The 21,345-nt window shown below is 42.9% G+C and overlaps 1 protein-coding gene across 1 annotated transcript in view; it reads left to right on the top strand.

Annotated features, from left to right (window-relative positions):
• Nucleotides 1-21,345, top strand: part of dnah9l (dynein, axonemal, heavy polypeptide 9 like) — a 514,436-nt gene that overhangs the window by 405,848 nt on the left and 87,243 nt on the right. Inside the window, exons 61-63 of the mRNA XM_051930607.1 lie at nt 9,478-9,611; nt 17,211-17,225; nt 19,342-19,569. Of these exons, the coding sequence (XP_051786567.1) occupies nt 9,478-9,611; nt 17,211-17,225; nt 19,342-19,569 (377 nt within the window). The remainder of the gene's footprint in view (nt 1-9,477; nt 9,612-17,210; nt 17,226-19,341; nt 19,570-21,345) is intronic.

Raw genomic sequence — 21,345 nt, forward strand, 5'->3', positions numbered from 1 at the left:
TTGCCTTGGATTCCTGTAAGTCTAATCGTTTTCCTCTGATGATGATTCCTGGTAGGAATTGAAAGTTTAGGAATAAAATTCAGGAGTGGTCTCCCCTCGACTTTCTCATACACTAAAATATGGGGATGGATATTTGAGGAGTAAATCGCAAGACAATGATTATATTTTTATATCATGTACATTAAGGAACCATCAACAACAAAACCATCCATCCATCCATTTTCCAACCCGCTGAATCCGAACACAGGGTCATGGGGGTCTGCTGGAGCCAATCCCAGCCAACACAGGGCACAAGGCAGGAACCAATCCCGGGCAGGGTGCCAACCCACCGCAGACAACAAATCAAATCAAATTAATAATATATTGAACAATTATTATAGAAGTAAAGTTGAATAAATCAGACTCTGCAGCTGCATGAATAAAAGGTAAAGTAACACTTCCGGTTAACGGAAATAGCCCAAAAGTTGATAGAAATCTACATTTTGTACCTAATCTAATATAGGGTGGTCCAGATCTAATTATGCAACTTTTAATGCAATGGAGGAAAACAATGCAAGACAAAAGAATTGTTCAAAATATCTTGTAATAAACAAATGCAAGGCAGGTGCTGCCATCTACCGGCAACAAAAAGAATTTTTTGTGAATTCTCTATGAAATAAACAGCGTTATGAAAAATTGCATAATTGCATAATTAGATCTGGACCACTTGTATGTAAAATTTGGTTGACCTAAGTGAAAGCGTACTCAATTTATCATGTTTACACACACACACACACGCACACAGACATAATTCCAAAAATTGTATTTTCGACTCAAGGAGGTCTAAAACATCGAGATTCATTAAAATCTCCAAATCAAATTTTTGAATGATTACAATGCTTTCCTTACGAGAAAGTAAATCGGACTCGGGGAGATCTAAAACTTGAAGTTTCACCAAAATCTCGAGGTCAAATTTTTGAACGATTCCAATACTTTCCCTATACTTCGTATGCGAGAAAAGTAAAAAACTATTTTAAGCTACTTGATTTATTTGCTCCCTTTGTGGATTTCCAACACCATATTATATACAGCAGTGCTTTTCAACCGCCGGTCCATAGACCAGGCCCTGCCTGTCAGAAATTTTGTGCCAGTCCGTGAAAGAGTTATTGCCGCTTCTACACCTGGTTCACGTAGCGGAGTGAAGCAGGATAGTGCTGCCCGGGGCGATGAGTATAGGTGGCAGTGTGTAGGGATGTCCACCAAGGAGCTACGGACGGGGCAGGTTCATTCTTTATATGAAAGTACAGTGGTATCTCACAAAATCGATCTGTTCCATAAAGCTGGGTGAGTTTCGATTTGGTGGAGTTTTGAATCAAATTTTCCCATAAGAAATAATGTAAATAGGATCGCTCTATTCCAGACCCCCATATGATTGCTTATTAATACCTTCTTCTTCTCCTTCTTCTTTGGGCTGCTCCTGTTAGGGGTCACCACAGTGGATCATCTTCTTCCATATCTTTCTGTCCTCTGCATCTTGTTCTGTCACACCCATCACCTGCATGTCCTCTCTCACCACATCCATAAACCTTCTCTTAGGCCTTCCACTTCTCCTCTTCCCTGGCAGCTCTATTCTTAAAATCCTTTTCCCAATATACCCGTAATCTCTCCTCTCTGACTTTGTCTCCCAACTGTCCAACTTGAGCTGACCCTCTAATGTCCTCATTTCTAATCCTGTCCATCCTCGTCACACCCAATGTAAATCTCAGCATCTTTAACTCTGCCACCTCCAGCTCTGTCTCCTGATTTCTGCTCAGTGCCACCGTCTCCAGCCCATATAACATAGCTGGTCTCACTACCGTCCTGTAGACCTTCCCTTTCACTCTTGCTGATACCCGTCTGTCACAAATCACTCCTGACACTCTTCTCCACCCACTCCACCCTGCCTGCACTCTTTTTCACTTCTCTTCCACAATTCCCATTACTCTGTACTGTTGATCCCAAGTATTTAAACTCATCCACCTTCGCCAACTCCCTTCATCCTCACCAATCCACTGACCTCCCTCTCATTCACACACATGTATTCTGTCTTGGTGATCCTACTGACCTTCATTCCTCTCCTCTCTAGAGCAGATCTCCACATATACAACTAATGATAAAAATTATTTTAAAACCATTGAAATCAATGCATAGAAGAGAGAAACACATAAAACAAATAGAAATGACAATTTAACAGCACCTTTAATTACGTCTTTATTTTTCAAAAATGTTCTTATCATCAACTTGGCCATCCCACACTCTTCCGCAAGAGTCTTCACACGTGAACCACTTTCATGTTTCGTTATTATTTCCTTTTGTTAACTCAATTGTAACATGTACAAGCTTCCTCTTCGCTTTGCTACTCTCACTGCTAACTTTCTTAGGGGCCTTGTTTGAGATACGCCCGGACACCGCCAGACAGAGGCCACGTCTTTATAAAAACACACACGTTTATTGTTCAATAAACACAGTCCCGCACAGCACATCACCCCTAACACGGGCCTTTCTCTCACTGTCCGTGAGCCACCTTTCCTCTCCCCACGGGAGCCTCGTCCTGCTCCCACTCCCGACTCTAGCTCCCTGATTCTAGGGAGGCGGCCCCTTTTATTCTCACCCGGACGTGCTCCAGGTGCCTGATGACATTCTTCCGGCAGCACTTCCTGGTGTGGCGGAAGTGCTGCTCTTGCACCCGGAAGCACTCCGGGCGTCCCTGGAAGGATCTTCCTCCATCTTCCCGGGTGTGATGGAAGTGAATGTTTCCCGAGTTCTCTGGGGCTCGGGGCGCCCCCTGGCGGTGGCCACAGGCCCCAATGTGCTTGATCCTCCTTACTCCTCTCCCATGGTTCCCACAAGATCCAGGGCGGTTGCCCCCTCGTGGCCCGGGGGACATATAAGCCACCTCCCAGTCCTTCCAGGCGTCCCGGTTGGGTCTGTCCCCCAGCCTCCTGTGACACTTGGTAATTACTTTCAACAGGAAAAAAAAACAGGAGATTTGCGGCGACACTGAGGTCGAGTCATAGGTACATATGGCGTACGTAGGCCTGTTTGACTATGTCTCAGCTCCTCACAGCCACATCTTGATTCATAGAAATTTTAGCAGGATGTCGGCGTTCTCTGTTTGATCGTTGTTCAAGGTTGGGGGCAAAAAAAAAAAAAAAAATCAAACAACCCATTCATGTTCTGAATTGTTCGAGTCTGGAGATGTTCGTGTTCCCATGTTTTGCTCTTCGCTGTTTTGATCGCCTGTCGACAATGCATTCATATTGTTTGCAAAGTTCAAGTCATGTGCACAGTAAGGAAACTCGTTTCCCTGTACAATGAAATTCTTTCTTTGCTGTCCACACCAAATGGCAAAACCAACATATAAAGATAAACATAATAAGTAGCAGATAGATAATAAGTAACAGAGGCAGCATAAAGTATAAAAACAGAATAGAAATATAAAGTGTTATGTGCAGGTAGGTGTGTGATGGACAAGTCAAATACTGTATAACCTTAAGGAACTTCAGACGTACAGTATATGCGGTCGGACTTTGTTCAAACAGATGCTATGTGTCACATACTTGTACGTATATCCCTTTGGTGACCATGGCAGAAATATTAAGACTTGAAATACGAAATGAATGAAAGGATATATTTACCTTGCTTTAAAGTGTCCCTTTCACTCCTAATGTACGTTGCAATATCATCATTTTATACAAACACACAGATGAAAAGAAGCCATTGGAACAGTACAGTTCCTTAGTTCTTTATAAAAGCTTGCATATTGTAATCTGTTCAGTTAGCCAATAAAAGGGGTTATTTTGCTTGAATTCTCATTGCATCCATAATGGCTAACACGGTACAACACCTTACTACTTCAGTGGGGTCTATAATGATTCCATCTTTCAGCCCCACTGACTACTATGTAAGCAAGCATCAAGGATTTGAACTTGATATGTGCCGCTGCAGGGAGTGAGTGTAGTAATCAGCAGAGAGGAGGGACGTGTGCCTGACTCAGCTGGTTGAACACATTTTGAAACTTCTGCAGTGTCCTGGTGACACATGTCGGTGCTTCTCCAGCAGAGAGTTGCAGTAGTTCAGAACTGGATCAGCAGTTGTGCTGCATATTCTGTCAGATATGTACGGTCTGATCTTGTGGATGTTGTACAGAGCAAATGTGCCGAAAGACTGTAGCAACATGGTCCCTGAAGGACAGCTGGCGTGATGGTTGTTAAATAATGAGTCAAGCTGAAGAGAAATGGGGTGTTGCATAGATGAACAATCTGGGATAACAATGTTCCTTTAGGGGGCGGTATAGCTCCCTAGTTGGAATAAGTTCTTTTGTAATTGTGGCGTTTTGTGGGGAACAGCCCGGACACAGACAGGTAGACAAGATGATTTCACCACACACATGTTTATTATACATTATTTACAATAGTTTAAGTGCACAAACCCAGTGCCGCAGCACCAATCACTCCTTAAGTCCTTGGCCACACAACACAATGCCTTCAGTCTCTGGTCCGCCTCCACTCCTCTCCTCTGAGCTCCATCCTACTTTCACCCGACTCTTGCCATTGACTGGAGGGAGGCGGCCCCTTTTATACACCCCGGATGGACTCCAGGTGCTTCCCGACACTCTTCCGTCGACACTCCCCTGTGTGGCGGAAGTGCCGGCTGCGCAACCAGAAGGACTCTGGGTGTCCCTGCTCCTCTTCCCCCTAGCACTTCTGGGTGTGGTGGAAGTGCTAAGGTCCAGGGCTCCCAAGGCATTGGGGCGCCCCCTGGCGGTGGCCACGGGCCCCTACAGGGTAGAGCTTCCATGCTTTGTACCCGTGATCCCCAAAGCAACCAGGGCGGATGCAACCCTCGTGTTCTGGAGGAGGCACAAGCCCTACTCCGGTCCTCCTGGGCATCCCGGCCGGGCATGAACCGCAGCCGGCTGCCACAGTTTTAAGTAACCGAAAACTATATAGATATGATATTAAAAGGTGATATCACTCCCTCCCATAGTGATACGGCAGTAAACAACTCATAATAGAAAATAACAGCTTTCTTTACTGACGATTTAGATAGATAGATAGATAGATAGATAGATAGATAGATAGATAGATAGATAGATAGATAGATAGATAGATAGATAGATAGATAGATAGATAGATAGATAGATAGATAGATAGATAGATAGATAGATAGATATTTTATTAATCCTAAGGGGAAATTCACTACTCCAGCAGAAGCATACTGATACAAAAAACAATATTAAATTAAAGAGTAATAAAAATGCAGGTAAAAACAGACAATAACTTTGTATAATGTTAACGTTTACCAAGGGGTGGAATTGAAGAGTCGCATAGTGTGGGGGAGGAACGATCTCCTCAGTCTGTCAGTGGAGCAGGACGGTGACAGCAGTCTGTCGCTGAAGCTGCTCTTCTGTCTGGAGATGATCCTGTTCAGTGGATGCAGTGGATTCTCCATGATTGACAGGAGTCTGCTCAGCGCCTGTCGCTCTGCCACAGATGTCAAACTGTCCAGCTCCATGCCTACAATAGAGCCTGACTTCCTCACCAGTTTGTCCAGGCGTGAGGTGTCCCTCTTCTTTATGCTGCCTCCCCAGCACACCACCGTGTAGAAGAGGGCGCTTACCACAATCGTCTGATAGAACATCTGCAGCATCTTATTGCAGATGTTGAAGGACGCTGGTCTTCTAAGAAAGTATAGCCGGCTCTGTTCTCTCTTGCACAGAGCATCAGTATTGGCAGTCCAGTCCAATTTATCATCCAGCTGCACTCCCATACCCTCTATATTTACGCGGCATTACAGACGGGAAGCCATAATAGCAAACAATACCAAGGTGGGATCTTGATCTATACAGTCTGCCATCTTTTGTCGCTGCACTGGAAGACTTTTCAGGACGGATGACAATATCATCCGTCCGTCGGCTTCGAAGTGTTTGGCTGCTGTCCAAGCCTTTTATACTGGTTCCTCCACTTACAGGCCTTTCCTTGGTTTCCAAACAAGGAAAGGAAAGGATTCAATTTCATCTCTGACATACAGGAATAGTACAATGCCTATTTTTGCAGTTGTCCCCTTCTCTCTCCAAATGCTAGACTAGCAGTTTCTAAATGCTGACAGCCCCTGTATGCTAACTTTGGCCTGGCCTGTACATGTGAGTGGATTTATAAAATAATTTTTGTACAGAGCACAGTGACATTAAACTTACATTCATATTACAAACAAGAAGGTCCGTCTTTGTCAGGTTGAGCTGAAGCTGATGCTCCTTCATCCACGTTGAAATGTCATTGAGTCATGCGGGAGATGTGCATGTTGTCTTCTGAAGGGAAGACCAGGTATAGCTGTGTATCATCAGCATAAAATTGATAGGAATAACCATGGGATTGGATGAAAGGACCTGGTGAGGAGGTATATGGAGAGGAGAGGAGATGAGAGGAGAGGAGAGGAAAGGACACTAGACGAGTAGAGAGGAGACAAGAGGAGAGGGCTCAGCATCAATCCTTGGAGCACCCCACTGCTTGCCTGGTATACCCTTTAAAAATATCTCCCCACCAGGATCTGCCCCAAAAGTAGGACTCAAACCATTTGAAGGCAGTCCCAGTGATGCAAAGTTCATTGATAGAATCAGTTTTGGTTTGATCGTTTCAGTGCTTCTCATTCTACCTGACAGTGATGATTCCCATTTTAGCCCATCATGAGTTCTGAGTTGACATGTTCCCTCGGTTCTTTGTGTCTGTCTAACATGTTCATGCTTACTTCAAGTTTTCTCTCTTCAAACCTCAACTGTGTAGAGACAGCATCTCCAGAAATTATTGTGAGGAGCCAGAAAGGCCAGGAGATGTCATGTCAGGGATGTGATGAGGGACAGGGAGAAGGTCAGAACTGAAAGGATTGAAAATAATCAGCAAGCAAAGCATGAGGATAAATCGAAAGAGAAGTCAGGAACAGTAGGAAGTCGAAGACTGAAATGAAATCTGCATTAGGCCTACTTGACAGATAAACTTGTAATGATTTTCCCTAAACTCAAAGAAAGAAATGCTACATTAATGATTAACTCATTAAGTTCTTGTTAGCTCAGTAGATCTGGTTGTTCACCAACTTCTCCTCCCAAAGCTTGTTGTAAAGCAAAGACAGAAAACAAAAAAAAAGTACAGAACAACATAAAAGAAAAAAATGACTTATTGTCAAAAGAACAGATTAATGCCAAAAAAAGGTTTGGAGTAACCACCCCATATAATGTAAGTTGGTTCAAAATAGAAAAGAATTGTGAGATTGTAGACACTGAGTTGAAGACAGAACTGATTTGCAGATACAAAATGGGGTTTTTTATGGTTGGTGCAGATGAGGTGAAGCCACCAGAGTCGGAACTGGAAATGAGGTTATCCGGTCCAGAACTGGAGGTGACGTCATCGGGCCCAGAAAAGGAAGTGATGTCATCGGGCCTGGAACAGGAAGTGGTGTCTTGGGGGCCAGGCAGAATTTCCCGTAACTGGTCTACAGAGGAAACATAGAAAGAGTTAGTGCACTCCGCCACCCTCTGGTCTGGCGTGAAATTGCCCTCATTCGAGCCCTTTAGCTGCTTCCCATGTGCACGTTTGTGACAATATAGAGATATATTTAAAACGGAGCAATTACACACATTTGGTTCACACAAAAGCATCAATTAAATAAAGTCACTTTTAGCTGTCCCTTAGGGAATATCCTGCCCCCATATACATAAACAACCGCCTCTAAAACACACCAAATCCCCACTTTTAACTATAAAGAATGGCCCATACCATACCCCCCAAATACACATAAAATATACATAATACTCTCAATAAGACCTGAAGGAACAAAAGACGTCCTGATTAGGAAAGGCACATATTTATACTGTGACAGATTGGGGGCGCTCTCGTCCCCTTGAACCCTCGGACAATACGCCAGACACCAGATAAAAGTCCAAAATATTGACTTTATTATAACAAATGTGCACAAAGCACCCTCCACTCCACAATACTCCAATAATAAACAGAATACAATAATTAATCCTCCACTCCCAGACGCTTAGTCACCCTGCCTCCCAACTCAGCTCGTTTGTCTGGGATTTCCCAGAGTCCTTTATAGTCCTTGACCCGGAAGTGCTGCTGAACCCTCAGTCCATGTGACTTCCTAGCACTTCCGGGTCAGATCAAAAGCTCTTCTTTTCTTCCCGGAAGTACGTCATTTCCTCTGTCCCTGTGACCAGGACGAACTTCCAGGTTATAGGGCAAATACAAGTCTCTGAGCCTCCCTGCAGCGTCCCCTTGCGGCCCCCATGGTATCCAGCAGGGCTGTGAAGGAAAACTCCATTATCCATGATGCCCTGCTGGAATTCGGGGCATCTCCATGCTGCCGGAAGGGCTCCATCTAGCGGCGTGGGGGTATTGGCCGGGATGAACGGCCGGCATAGTCCACAATACATAAATCTAAACAGAATACTAGAGACAGACATACATGAGGCCCCAGAAGATGAGATGTAGATTTGAAAGGACCGGAGGAAAACTGAAGATGGCGCTATCCTGAAAGTGAAAAAAAGTTTTAAATCTCACCCTCTGAAATTGGAAAAGCAGGCATATAGACAGTCTCTTAAAAAAAGTTCTGCAGGTGGCCACCTCATTAGACTTGTCCAAGCGTCAGAAGGTGCGTCGTTTCTGCCTTCTCCCTCGGCATTGACAGCGTCCATCACTCCTTTCTTCAGCTTAGATGAAACTGCCACACAGATCAGCCATTCCTCCTGATTACTTCCTCCATGTTGGTTTCATTTTGGTGGTCCGACCCTCCATTGGCTGCCAACCGGAGCAGTTTCTAACGGGCCTCCGCAGATCCCGCCTAAGAAGGGCAATGCCATCAACCACCGCATCGCTCCTAAACTGCGAAAAGCTCCCCCACCTGAACTGTGTGGAAGCCCCGGCAGCAAAGAACAACACACAGAAAAAAAAAACAACAAAGGTACAATACAACGCACATAAGGAGAATATGATAATAATATTTTATTTATGTGACAGTGCTACAAACAAACTACTCTTGAAAGGTTTTAGATAAAAGATATACCCAGAGGGATGAAGCTACATTGCAGAGCTGCCAAATTTATGGAGGAGCCTCTGCATTTGTCATCAAAAGTGCCGCTCGTGGTCACATGACACGTATCAGCAGGGGACCATATAAGTAGAAAGCAAATGAGTTACACAACCTGCTTCTTTATTAATGAAGGTGGTGGAGAGGAAAAGTCGTACATCTCCAGAGCAATTTAAGAATGGAAGGAAAAAAGGGAATTATTTATTAAATTCTAAATGTGTGGAAATATTACAAAATTATTATGAAAATCAGTGATAAGACTAAAGGAGGTGGACATCATTGATGGGCATGGTGTGATGAGGGATTTTTAGCGAGCACTGCCTCTTTGTAAAGTGTGACATTTTCAAGTGTGTTCTTTATGTTTCTAATTAGGTAAAAAACTGGGCTTCACCATCGACTTCGGAAAGCTTCATAATGTGTCCCTGGGTCAAGGTCAGGAGGCAGTAGCCGAGGTTGCCATGGAAAAGGCATCAAGATTGGGCCACTGGGTCATACTTCAGGTAAGAGTGCCAGCTGAACGTCCTTTTTACCAGCGGGTATTACAGCACCATGTGCCATAGGGGTTTCAACAAGGACAGCGGACCCCAGACAAATATTTGCTCCAACTTACTTTGGAGTTTTGTTCTCCTCTCCTCCGTTGCTACCTGGCTTTAACGAGATAACGTTTGTCACTTAACTTGCTAGGTAGACTGTACACCCTCAAGGGAGCTGAAGGCCTTAGCTAGAAATGTGACAGAAAAGTAAAATGAGTAGGAGGGTACACATTAGAGCATTAGAACAATCTGGACAAGAGCAGGCCATTCGGCCTAACAAAGCTTGCCAGTCCTATCCACTTAATTCTTCTAAAAAAACATCGTCGAGTTTTGAAAGTCCCTAAAGTCCTACTGTCTACCTCACTATTTGGTCTCTTATTCCAAGTGTCTGTGGTTCTCTGTGTGAAGAAAAACTTCCTAATGTTTGTGTGAAATTTCCCCTTAACAAGTTTCCAACTGTGTCCCCGTGTTCTTGATGAACTCATTTTAAAGTCACCTTCTTGATCCACTGGACTAATTCCCTTCCTAATTTTAAACACTTCAGTCAGGTCTCCTCTTCATCTTCTTTTGCTTAAACTCTAAAGGCTCAGCTCTTTTAATCTTTCCTCATAACTCATCCCCTGTAGCCCTGAATCAGCTTTGTCGCTCTTCTCTGGACCTTTTCTAGTGCTGCTTTGTCCTTTTTGTAGCCTGGAGACCCAAACTGCACACAGGACTCCAGATGAGGCCTCACCAGTGTGTTATAAAGCTTGAGCAGAACCTCCTGTGATTTGTACTCCACACATCAAGGCGCTATATAACCTGACATTCTGTTAGCCTTCTTAATGGCTTATGAACATTGTCTGGAAGTTGATAGCGTCGAATGACTCCTATGACTCCTAAATCCTTCTAATGAGGTGTACTCTTGATTTTCCGGCCGCCCATTGTGTATTCCAACCTCACATTTTTACCTCCTACATGTAATTCTTTACATTTACTGACATTACATTTCATCATCCACAAATCGGCCCAAGCCTGTCTGCTGTCCAAGTTCTTTTGTAATGATTTAATGGATTCCAAATTATCTGCCAATCCACCTATTTTGTCATCATTTGCAAACTTAACCAGCTTGTTACTTATATTCCTACCTAAATAATTTATATATTTATTAAAAATAGTAGCGGCCCCAGCACTGCCCCCTGCTGGTCACCACTCTTAACATCGGCCAGTTCTAATGAGGTTCCTCACATCATCACCCTCTCCTTCCTGTGTCTGAGCCAATTCTGCCCCCATCTACACTCCACACCCTGAGCTGCCACTTCTTTTAGTTTGATGCCCAACCTCTCATGTGGCACTTTATGAAATGCTTTCTGAAAATCAAGATAAAGAACCTCATCCTTACAGCGCTGCCAGCTTTGTGATAATAAGCCATGTGGAACAGACAGATAATTATATCCTCCACTCCGATCTTTGTCTGATAGGCAAAGTGCAGTGGGTCCAGGTAGTCTACCATAAGAGGACTCATATAGTCCAGGCCCAGTCTCTCCCATGTCTTCTTGATGTGAGATGTACACACCTCTGGTTTATAGCCATTAGGTGAAGAAACACCTGCCTTCTTTGGAACAGGAACAATGCAGGATGTTTTCCACAGCAGAGGCACTTTATGAAGCCTTAGGGTCAGACTGAGAAAGTGACAGAGGACACCACAAAGTTGGTCGGCACAGGCCTTAAGAACTCGAGGACTGATACCATCTGGTTCCGCAGGTTTTCCTGTGTGTAGCTTCTTCAGTTGTCACCTTAATTGGCCTTCAGTTATGGACAGTCCACTCTGATGGTCAGAGGTGGACTTGTCACTGGCCATTCCAGTTGACGTGGTAGGAGTTGTTGTGGGGAGACTGGTCATTGGAAGAAGGTGCCAGTGGGAGGGAAAAATCTATTAAAAAATTGGTTCAGGGTATTAGCTTCGTCTACATCTACCTTCTGGATGTGCCTAGGACTCAGCGAAAGCTCAGGGGGATAGGGCTTTTTCCGTTGTGGCTCCAAGGCTCTAGAATTCACCGCCGATCCACATTAGACAGGCCTCCTCACTGCCCATTATTAAGTCTGTTCTTAAGACTTACCTTTTTGGTTTGGCATTTGATCCTGTGTGAGCAGTTGATTTTACTCTGTTTTAACTCTGTTTAGTTGTGTTTACTATGTTTTAATTAGTTTCATTTATTGTGTTTTATTTACTTATTTATTATTTTGTTTTTGTTTAAAATTTCTTTTAGCCTATGTTCAGCACTTTGGTCAGCGGCTGTTGTATGTAAAGTGCTTTGTAAATAAAGTTGACTTGACTTGACTTGACTTCTAGCACCTGAGCCCTGGATTTGCTCAAGTTCTGTAATTAAACCCAGTCCATTCCAGACATCTGTCATGCCATTCTGAGAGAGTTTGTTTTCTGTTTAAGCTTTGTAAGATTCCCTTCCTTTCCTTCACTTCACTCCTTCAAATATGTATGAAAAAAAGGGGTTGACTTGATATAAAGGGGCAACATTCAACAAAAAGAAGAGAATCTTTGGGTGTACTCACACTAGCAATTTGTTCCGTGCCCAATCACAGTTGTCCACAAGTAACCCCCAAAAGTCCAAATCATTTGACTAGTGTGAATGCTCCGTACCAGGCCATCTGTACCGTGCCCCTTGCCCTCTTGGAAGAGTTGGGCCCGAGCACGGTTCAGTAGGATTCAGGAACACTGTGATCACCAAACGTGCCCAAGCACGGAAAACAGACATGACGTCAATGATGTGTCAAGTCACTTAGTGCAATTGTCATTTCATTCAACAACAGCATGTATTTATATAGCACACTTTAATACAAATTATTTACCTCAAAGTGCTTTACAAAACAAAATATAAAAATAAGATAGGCAATACTAAGTAACAAAGAACAAAGTAAGGTCCGATGGCCAGGATGACAGAAAAAACAAAAAAAACTCTAGAGGACTGAAAAAAAAATCTGCAGGGGTTCTGAGGCCACGAGACCACCCACTGCCCCCCAGCGGTGTCCTCAAGAAAGAGATTTGCTATCTATCTATCTATCTATCTATCTATCTATCTATCTATCTATCTATCTATCTATCTATCTATCTATCTATCTATCTATCTATCTATCTTATAGTGCCTTTCACATATCTATCTATCTATCTATCTATCTATCTATCTATCTATCTATCTATCTATCTATCTATCTATCATATAGTGCCTTTCACATATCTATCTATCTATCTATCTATCTATCTATCTATCTATCTATCTATCTATCTATCTATCTATCTATCTATCTATCTATCTATCTATCTATCTATCATATAGTGCCTTTCACATATCTATCTATCTATCTATCTATCTATCTATCTATCTATCTATCTATCTATCTATCTATCTATCTATCTATCTATCTATCTATCTATCTATCTATCTATCTATCATATAGTGCCTTTCACATATCTATCTATCTATCTATCTATCTATCTATCTATCTATCTATCTATCTATCTATCTATCTATCTATCTATCTATCTATCTATCTATCTATCTATCTATCTATCTATCTATCTATCTATCTATCTATCTATCTATCTAACAGTGAAGTGCTAGAGTAGAAGAGACTATAGATATCAAATCAAGCTAACACCATTCCAAAAAGAGAGTGTTTATGCTGCTAAACTGAGCAAAACAAAACAAACATTACAGATATTTCCATGTTCTGCTATGTGAAACTATTCTATATATTTAATAGAGCATTTTATAGGTTAACTGGAAGCAAACATTTTTTAGTTTACTTGAGAATATGTTTATCTTCACTTGTGCTTCATAGAATGGATGTACTTCTTTTTTTTTTTTTTTTGATTTTATTGATTTTATTAAAATCAAATAACATTCCTGTGGCAAGCGGCTGGAGGTGGTACCCAACCAGGATGCCCAGAAGGACCGGAGGAGGGCTTACGCCTCCTCCAAACCATGAGGGGGTGACCGCCCTGGTGGCTTTGGGGACCTTGGGAACAGAGCTTGGAAGCTCAACCCTATAGGGGCCCGTGGTCACTGTCAGGGGGCCCCCAGATGCCTAAGGAGCCCTGGCCCTCAGCACTTCCGCCACACCTGGAAGTGCTGGGGGAAGAAGACCAGGGACACCCGGTGTGCTTCCAGGTGCACAGCCGGCACTTCCGCCACACCGGGGAGTGCCAGCAGGCACTCATTGGGAGGCACCTGGAGCACATCCGGGTGGGGATAAAAGGGACCACCTCCCTCCATTCAATGGCTGGAGTTGGGTGGAAGAGGACGGAGCTCAAAGGAGAGGAGTGGAGGCGGACCTGAAGAGAGAGAGAGAGAGAGAGAGAGAGGCATTGTGAGGCCTGGACTTTGGGGTGATTGGTGCTGCGGCACTGGGGTGTGCGTGTTCACTTTATTGTAAAATATTATAAATAAACGTGTGTGGTGCATTAAAACGATGTCTGCCTGTCTGTGTCTGGGCTGTTCCCCACAATTCCATACAAATAAATCAGTATTACAAAAATAGGTTTGAAACAAATCAACTCCCACACATGAGAAAGACAGCTAGGCCAGCAGAGTAAAACTTTAAGCTAGTAAAAATAAGTAAATAGATAAATTAACAAATGAATAACGATAAATGAAGTAAAAGAGAGGAGAGAACCCGTTTCCTCAATTTAAATGCTTATTCTAAAATGTTATTTTTCAGATCATAGATAGATAGATAGATAGATAGATAGATAGATAGATAGATAGATAGATAGATAGATAGATAGATAGATAGATAGATAGATAGATAGATAGATAGATAGATAGATAGATAGATAGATACTTTATTAATCCCAAGGGGAAATTCACAAATCACAAATTCACAAATTTTGATCCTGCCAGGTTTTGAAAAAACTTTGCACAGATCCTCTATGTGAGAATTTGATTTTTTCCAGTTTCAAATAGTATATAACATCAGTTACTCACTGACTTAAAAGAGGAGAGTTAGGATTCTTCCAGCTGAGCAAAATAAGTCTACGTGCCAATAGTGAAGTAAAGGCCATTACAGTTTGTTTGTCCTTCTCCACTTTAAGCCCCTCTGCTGTTAGCAGATTATGAGGGATTGTGACACCCAGGCCGTCTGAAAGGCATTTAAAGATTTTTGGTCCAGAATGAAGTTAATTTGGTGCAGGCCCAAAACATGTGGCCCAGTGAGGCAGGAGCTCGATTTCAACGTTCACAGGTTGGATCTTGCCCTGGAAACATTTTAGACAATTTTAAACGAGACAGACACGCTCGATATATAATTTTGAGTTGAATAATTGTATGCTTTGCGCATATGGAGCACGAGTGAATTCTGTGCATTGCTACCTTCCACTCCCTTTTCAGAGATATTGATCTTCAGAAATTCATTCGATACCATTTGAGTTTTAACAGGCTTTCATTCTCAATTTAGAGATGAATGTGAATTGTAATTGGCAAAAAAAGCTGCAAATTCCTCCCTTAACATCATTTGCCTCCTGTTGTGGTGTGAAATTTTGTGTATAAATTGAGACATATTTTGTATGTCTTCATTTGTAACTTAGACAAAGCAATGTAATGTTAGGTACTGTATATATCATTGATAAGAACGGCAATGGTTTGATGTTTAAGAACCCCCACCAGCTGTTAGGTCTGAGTCTTTGTCATTTTATGACAGGGTCCCAGTGAAGGGCCTAAAACCACTTTGGCAAGTGATTGATTCTCTGCAGGACTCTCTCAATCAACCCCCACAGGAAAGCCGGACTATCTACTGTAGTTGGCAAGCATCAGCTCAACAAATGGTTTTGGGGGCTGATGTGAAAGGTATTGTGTGCCCCCATTGGTTTGGGATTGGTTTGAATCAGAGACCATTCTGTTACACGATGCCCTATTGGTGTAAGGATTTAGACAAAGAATGTATAAATTCGGTTGCTTTACCCCTCTCTCTCTCTCACACCATCATGAAGACCACACTGAGAAGCACAACTTGACAGCCATATTGAGACAGGCATACGGCCTGTTCTGAAGAAAGCTGACCAAAAACGGTGACTTAACTAGAGACATTTAAAGTAACTAGCAAGTCTGTGTGCCGCCTGAAACTACACATCAGCATTTATCAGGTTGTATTGTTGCCAATATTCAAATGTACTTTGCCTATTCTTATTATTTTACAAATATCATCAATAATACATTATTTAAAGTTGTAACTTAACTCCTGCTTGTCTTGTACTCTGTGTAATTGCCTGAGGTTATACAGGTAGAAGGGAAGGTAGAGAGAAGTTATTAAGTACAATACGTTAGAAACAGTGCTAAGTCTATGGGATTGGAGGCCTTCTGACAAAAGCTACATATTAGTAATACAAAAGGGAAAAGTAGAGAAATATACGAGGGATGTTCAAAAAGTTTCCGCACTTTTATATTTTTGATGGAAACGGTGAAGGCGGGAGGAGTAGTGATCGGTCGTGTCTGAGAGTGTCATGTGACTAGTTCTGTCTGGCAAGCTGGCTGCCCTAGCAGTTTAGTGTAAGAGTTGTCGCCCTGTGGTGAACATGGCTGCCAAACTTATAAATTTCACCAAAGAGGAACAGCGTTCTATCATACACACTTTTTGTGGGCAGAAGGTGTGCTAAATTCATCTCCACATGTGTGCTCAATATAGGTATAAAGTTCTCTCTCTCGTAGAGTCGGTCGTCTACGAGTGGATTGAAATGTTTGAAAATGGCCATACTAGTGTGACAGATGCACAGCCACGACCACAAGGAATGAAGAAAGAATAATGGAACTGATTCACGAAAACAGAAGAATTTTTTGCTGATGGCATTAAAAAGTTGGGAAAATTGCATCACCAAGGAAGGTGACTACGTAGAAAAGTGATGTCATTTGTACAATACAGTGATCCCCCTGCTATATCGCGGTTCAGCTATCTTGCCCCCACTACATCGCGGATTTATTAATATTATTATTACTAGGGGGCTCCTCCACTTGCTCGCTTCGCTCGCTCACCCCCGGGTTTGGTTTACCGGATAAACAATTTAAAGAGATTGTTATTTTGTTATTTTCATGGGAATTGTTATGTTTGCATTATTTTCATTTTTACTTGAAAACGTTTGTAAAAACGATATTTGTCCTGCCCCGGGTGTGATTACATCTTTTTCTCGTGGGTCTTATAATGCTGCTCACGTTATGAAAGGGGGTTCTGAACGCACGCTAAAGAGATGCGATCGGTTCAGCTGGTGTCTTGCTGCTGCTGGCCAGCTGTGTGTTGTGCTTGTTGCGCTTTGTGTCAATCACTTAAAAGCCTGTACAGCAGCTGTCCTTATGCCACTTCATGTCTCTGCTGCTAGCGTTCTGAAGAAGAAGAAGAAGGAGGAGTGGGGGTGTGAGGGCTGACGCATGCTTGCTTGCTGCGTGTTCTACTTGTCGTTGTTTTAAGAGCTGGGAGCACCTGGAGTTTGTTTGCCAAAAGCATTCCTACAACTGCGAGGTTAGATGTCAGTGAACTTGTTTTAAATTGTTTGTAAGTAGGGCGTGATGTGCAAAAGTCACCGTCTCACAGGTTTTGCTTCCTAAGGTTGTAATGTCTAGTCTTGCGTGTCGTCACAGTGTCTCTCCGAGATGATCTGGTCTTGATCACTTCGCTCAACCCCCAGGGAGGTGCAATACGCTCCTGCCACTTCGTATCTCTCCTGCTCGCGTTGTGAAGAGCTGAACACACGCTAAGGAGAAGTGGACGGATCAGCTACTGGCTTTGTGCTGCTTCTGTCAAGATGCCTGTCCATTTAAAAGCCTGTACAGCAGCTGTCCTTCTGGCTCACTGCCTTGTCTTGCCTGACGTTAACATGTCTCTCGCAGGATGTCAAATTGTCTTCTGAGAAGATCAAGCCTCGTCTCCCTGCCAAGATTTTTTTTATACAGTGGAACCTCGGTTCACGAACATCTTGGTACCAGTTTGCCAAACTTTTGCCTCGGTTCACGACCTCACACTCGGTATACGAACAAGCCAGTTTCCCTTTCGGTTTGTGCTTGCCGATGATTTCCACACGTGTTGCATTGTTCTCAGTCAGACATGCGTGCTTGCACGTGCATGCGTGCTTTCACTGTCAACTCTTTATGCTCTATTTCATTTCCCTTCCGGTTCGTATGCGCCGATTACTGTATTTAAGCACGTATTCAGCCTCTCCCTGTTCATTGTTGTCAGTCAGACGTGTGTGCTTTACCTGTGAACTCTTTGTGCTCTACAGTATTTCGTGTGCTTTTGCAGTTAACCATGGCTTCTAAGCACTGTAACCTCCTCTCCACCCAGGTCCTCCTCACTTCATGCCAGATCTGACTCATGCAAGGTTAGTTTTCTTGGTGGTTTATGGTTATTTTTTGTATTACGGATTTTTCAAATGTTCATTTTTCGGTTCGTGGTGTGAATTGTTGCAATGTTACTTTTCTTGGTTGTTTATTAAGTTACAGATTTTTCAAATGTTCATTTTTTTTCCCTGCGATCAGGTTGTAATGCTATGAGCGTGAACTCCTGCAATGTTACTTTCTTGGTTGCTTGTGGTTGGTTTTTAAATAAAGTTCAGATTTATTCAAATGTTCCTTTTTTAAAACTCATAAAAAAAAGTGTTTATACAGCGATCGGGTCGTAAGGCTATAGTGCGAATTCTTGCAATGTTAGTTTTCTCTGTTGTTCAAGGTTTTCTCAGTGTTATTCGATGTTTTTACATTTAGTTTACTATTACGATGTGCATTCTATGGTGTAATTAACTATATTTGTGCTTAAAAATCTTTAAAAAAATATATTTACATACAGTTCGTACCGTCTGGGACGGATTAATTGCATTTACATACAATCCTATGGGGGAAATTGCTTCGGTTCATGACCAAATTGGTTTATGACCAGAGTTTTGGAACGAATTATGGTCGTGAACCGAGGGTCCACTGTAATAGATAGATGTTACTCATATCCTTAGCCCGACATCCACATATCATATGTGTTTACAAAGTGTGTTTTAATAAGTTTACATGTGTTTAAAGCGTGTGGGAGGGGTATTTTAAGACTTAAACTATAAAAAAATGTTTATTTATATGGTCTTTCTATATCACGGATTTTCACCTATCGCTGATGGGTCTGGAACGTACTGTAACTTCTGCAATAAAAAAGTGTGGAAACTTTTTGAACGTCCCTCATAGAACTCCACCAAGACAAAACACCTCCATATAAATCTTCTCATACATGCAGCACGATTAACAGCAAACACGCGGCGCTGCACGCTCACTAAATCTGTAAGAGGGTAGTACGTTATCCTGCTCTACACAACTGTAAAAAAGCACAAAGTAAGTAAAATAATTCTGACCTGCACGCTGTCGCTCCGTGTTCAGATCTTGTTTTGGCTTTACACAAAGTCGCATGGTAATGACGAACGTGTGCCCGGGCCCTGAACGTTAAAGCGCAGTGTGAGTGCAGGCCAGTGGGGCAGTGTCAATCGCACTTGGGGCTGGTATGGAACAAGAGTACCAACTGCGAGTACACCCTTACGCACCTGATGACAGACAGTGGTCCTTTTTTCTACTGCAGACTGAGAAAATGAGTTCTTGTCCTGTGCTCCTTCCCTAAATATGAACATTCTGAATGTCTGCTGATTACCAGAGCCATACTCGCAACAAGGAAATTACATTTTCTGTTTCTTTTCTAGAATATTCACTTAGTGGAAAAGTGGCTGTGCACGCTTGAGAAGCTGCTAGAGAGATATGGCGAAGGGAGCCACCCCGACTACCGGGTGTTTATCAGTGCAGAGCCTGCGCCCACCCCCCAGGAGCATGCCATTCCACAGGGCATCCTGGAAAACTCCATTAAGATCACCAATGAGCCCCCCACTGGCATGCTGGCCAACCTGCACGCAGCTCTGGACAATTTTGACCAGGTAGGTGAGCTTCCTTTTCTGAAAAACAAATAAACAGGACGCCGTTCTTGGATTTATCAGGGGCCAGCACTCTCCCCCGGACCCCTGCTTTCTCTTCGTTAGCTCTGATCTTGGCCAATATGAACTACCTGTAATGTCTGGCTGCCTTCCTTTCTTTTTTTCATCTGTCTCCAGTCTATCCTGTTAAAATATTCCAGTCATGATATGCCATGTGTGAGATGCTAATGGCGTTGAAGAAAGGCTGCTCAGTGATGCGGTGGTCCTGCTGCTGTTCAAAGAGATACAGGAGTGTTTGCCCGAGTGAAAAGTGGCATTAGCCATCAGTCAATTCAAACTCGTATTTCTCTTTTGTCACTGCAGGAAAACGTTCCACAATAGATATGCAGGAATATCTTGTTGCTCTCTGAATGCACAGAGCCGAGAGTCACATTCCATTCCCAAAGCCCCCCGGTTCCCCCCTCACTCTCCCACATGTGGCATTCAAAAGTGCAAAGCTCTCTCTTTCAAATACAACCATGAAGGATTCAGTATTGTGTGGCAACAGTGGAGAAGGAAGGCCTTTGAACTTGGGCCGGGGGGTTCAAGCCCCCCAAACCCCAAGGCCTCCATCTTATTGCACACCAAAACAAATTCCGGAGATTTCGCATATGATCGATAAGAACTGTTAGAATATCAGGAGCGGATCGTTGGGGTTGCTTTTTTGAGTGCTAAGCCTGAAGGAGGGGGCTACGTTGGCAGAGTCAGCACTGGTAAATTGCGAATGGCCACTGACACCATCATGTCCGTCACTAGCTGATAGAAAATGGTGCGGGGGGCACAAACAAAAACTATGTTATTTGTGAGGTCGCTTTCTTCATCGTGCAAGCCACCTCACTGCCTCGTCACATTTTCTCTTCTTCATGCCCTTTGGCATTACAGCTTTGCCCATCTGAAGCAAATAATTATGAGTCCAATCCAAGCTGAAGTAAAGTGAGTACATACCTTCTTGCTCTGCTATGCGCTCTGACATGCCCAACATGTGCTGACCCATTTTCTAGCGGGATAGCCAGTGAATGACATGACATGCACACCCAATCAACATGGGGCCCTTTTGGTCACATCTGTGAGACCCCCCACCTCAATTCTCCTTCCTCCAATTTGTCACTCAGCCTCACCAGCCCCCAGAGCAAATCCGGGTCATGGAACCATTTGATTCTGCTGACAGAATTCCTCAGAACAGGGATCTGCAACGCCAGTCCTGGAAGGTTACTGTGGCTGAAAGTTTTCATTCGAACCCTCTTCTTAAGAAGTGATAAGTTTGTGTTACTACTTCATTGGGTTTTTTTTTTTTTTGCCTTAATTTTAGTTGACTTGCAATTTAAGACTCAGACCCCTTCATTGTTTCTTGTTTCCCTAATTAGCAGTGTCACACAAAGTAGACCAAAGTGAGTTTTTTCATGTACAATGGATTCCAAATGGATACCCACCCGGGTGTGACACTGCCCAGTCTGGCCACTACGACTGACAGAACAGAGAATGATCATTATAAATGAACTTTATACATGCAACAAAACTCTAAAACACTTAGCTACATGTGTGTTTTACCAGCGTTCCTGCCGGGACTGGTTATGGCCTCATACTGGCAGGACACCTTTGTCTTTCTTATCAAACTAAAGTTTAAATCCTACAATCGTAAGCTCTTCCTGTAACGCGATTTTTCCAGCAAATTTTCAGTCACAGACTGTCAGGTGAAAAAAATTTTTTAAAGACATTCTAAAATTCAAAGTTTGTCATCTT

This window comes from Erpetoichthys calabaricus, chromosome 8 (assembly GCF_900747795.2).
Source record: "Erpetoichthys calabaricus chromosome 8, fErpCal1.3, whole genome shotgun sequence".
NCBI lineage: Eukaryota > Metazoa > Chordata > Cladistia > Polypteriformes > Polypteridae > Erpetoichthys > Erpetoichthys calabaricus.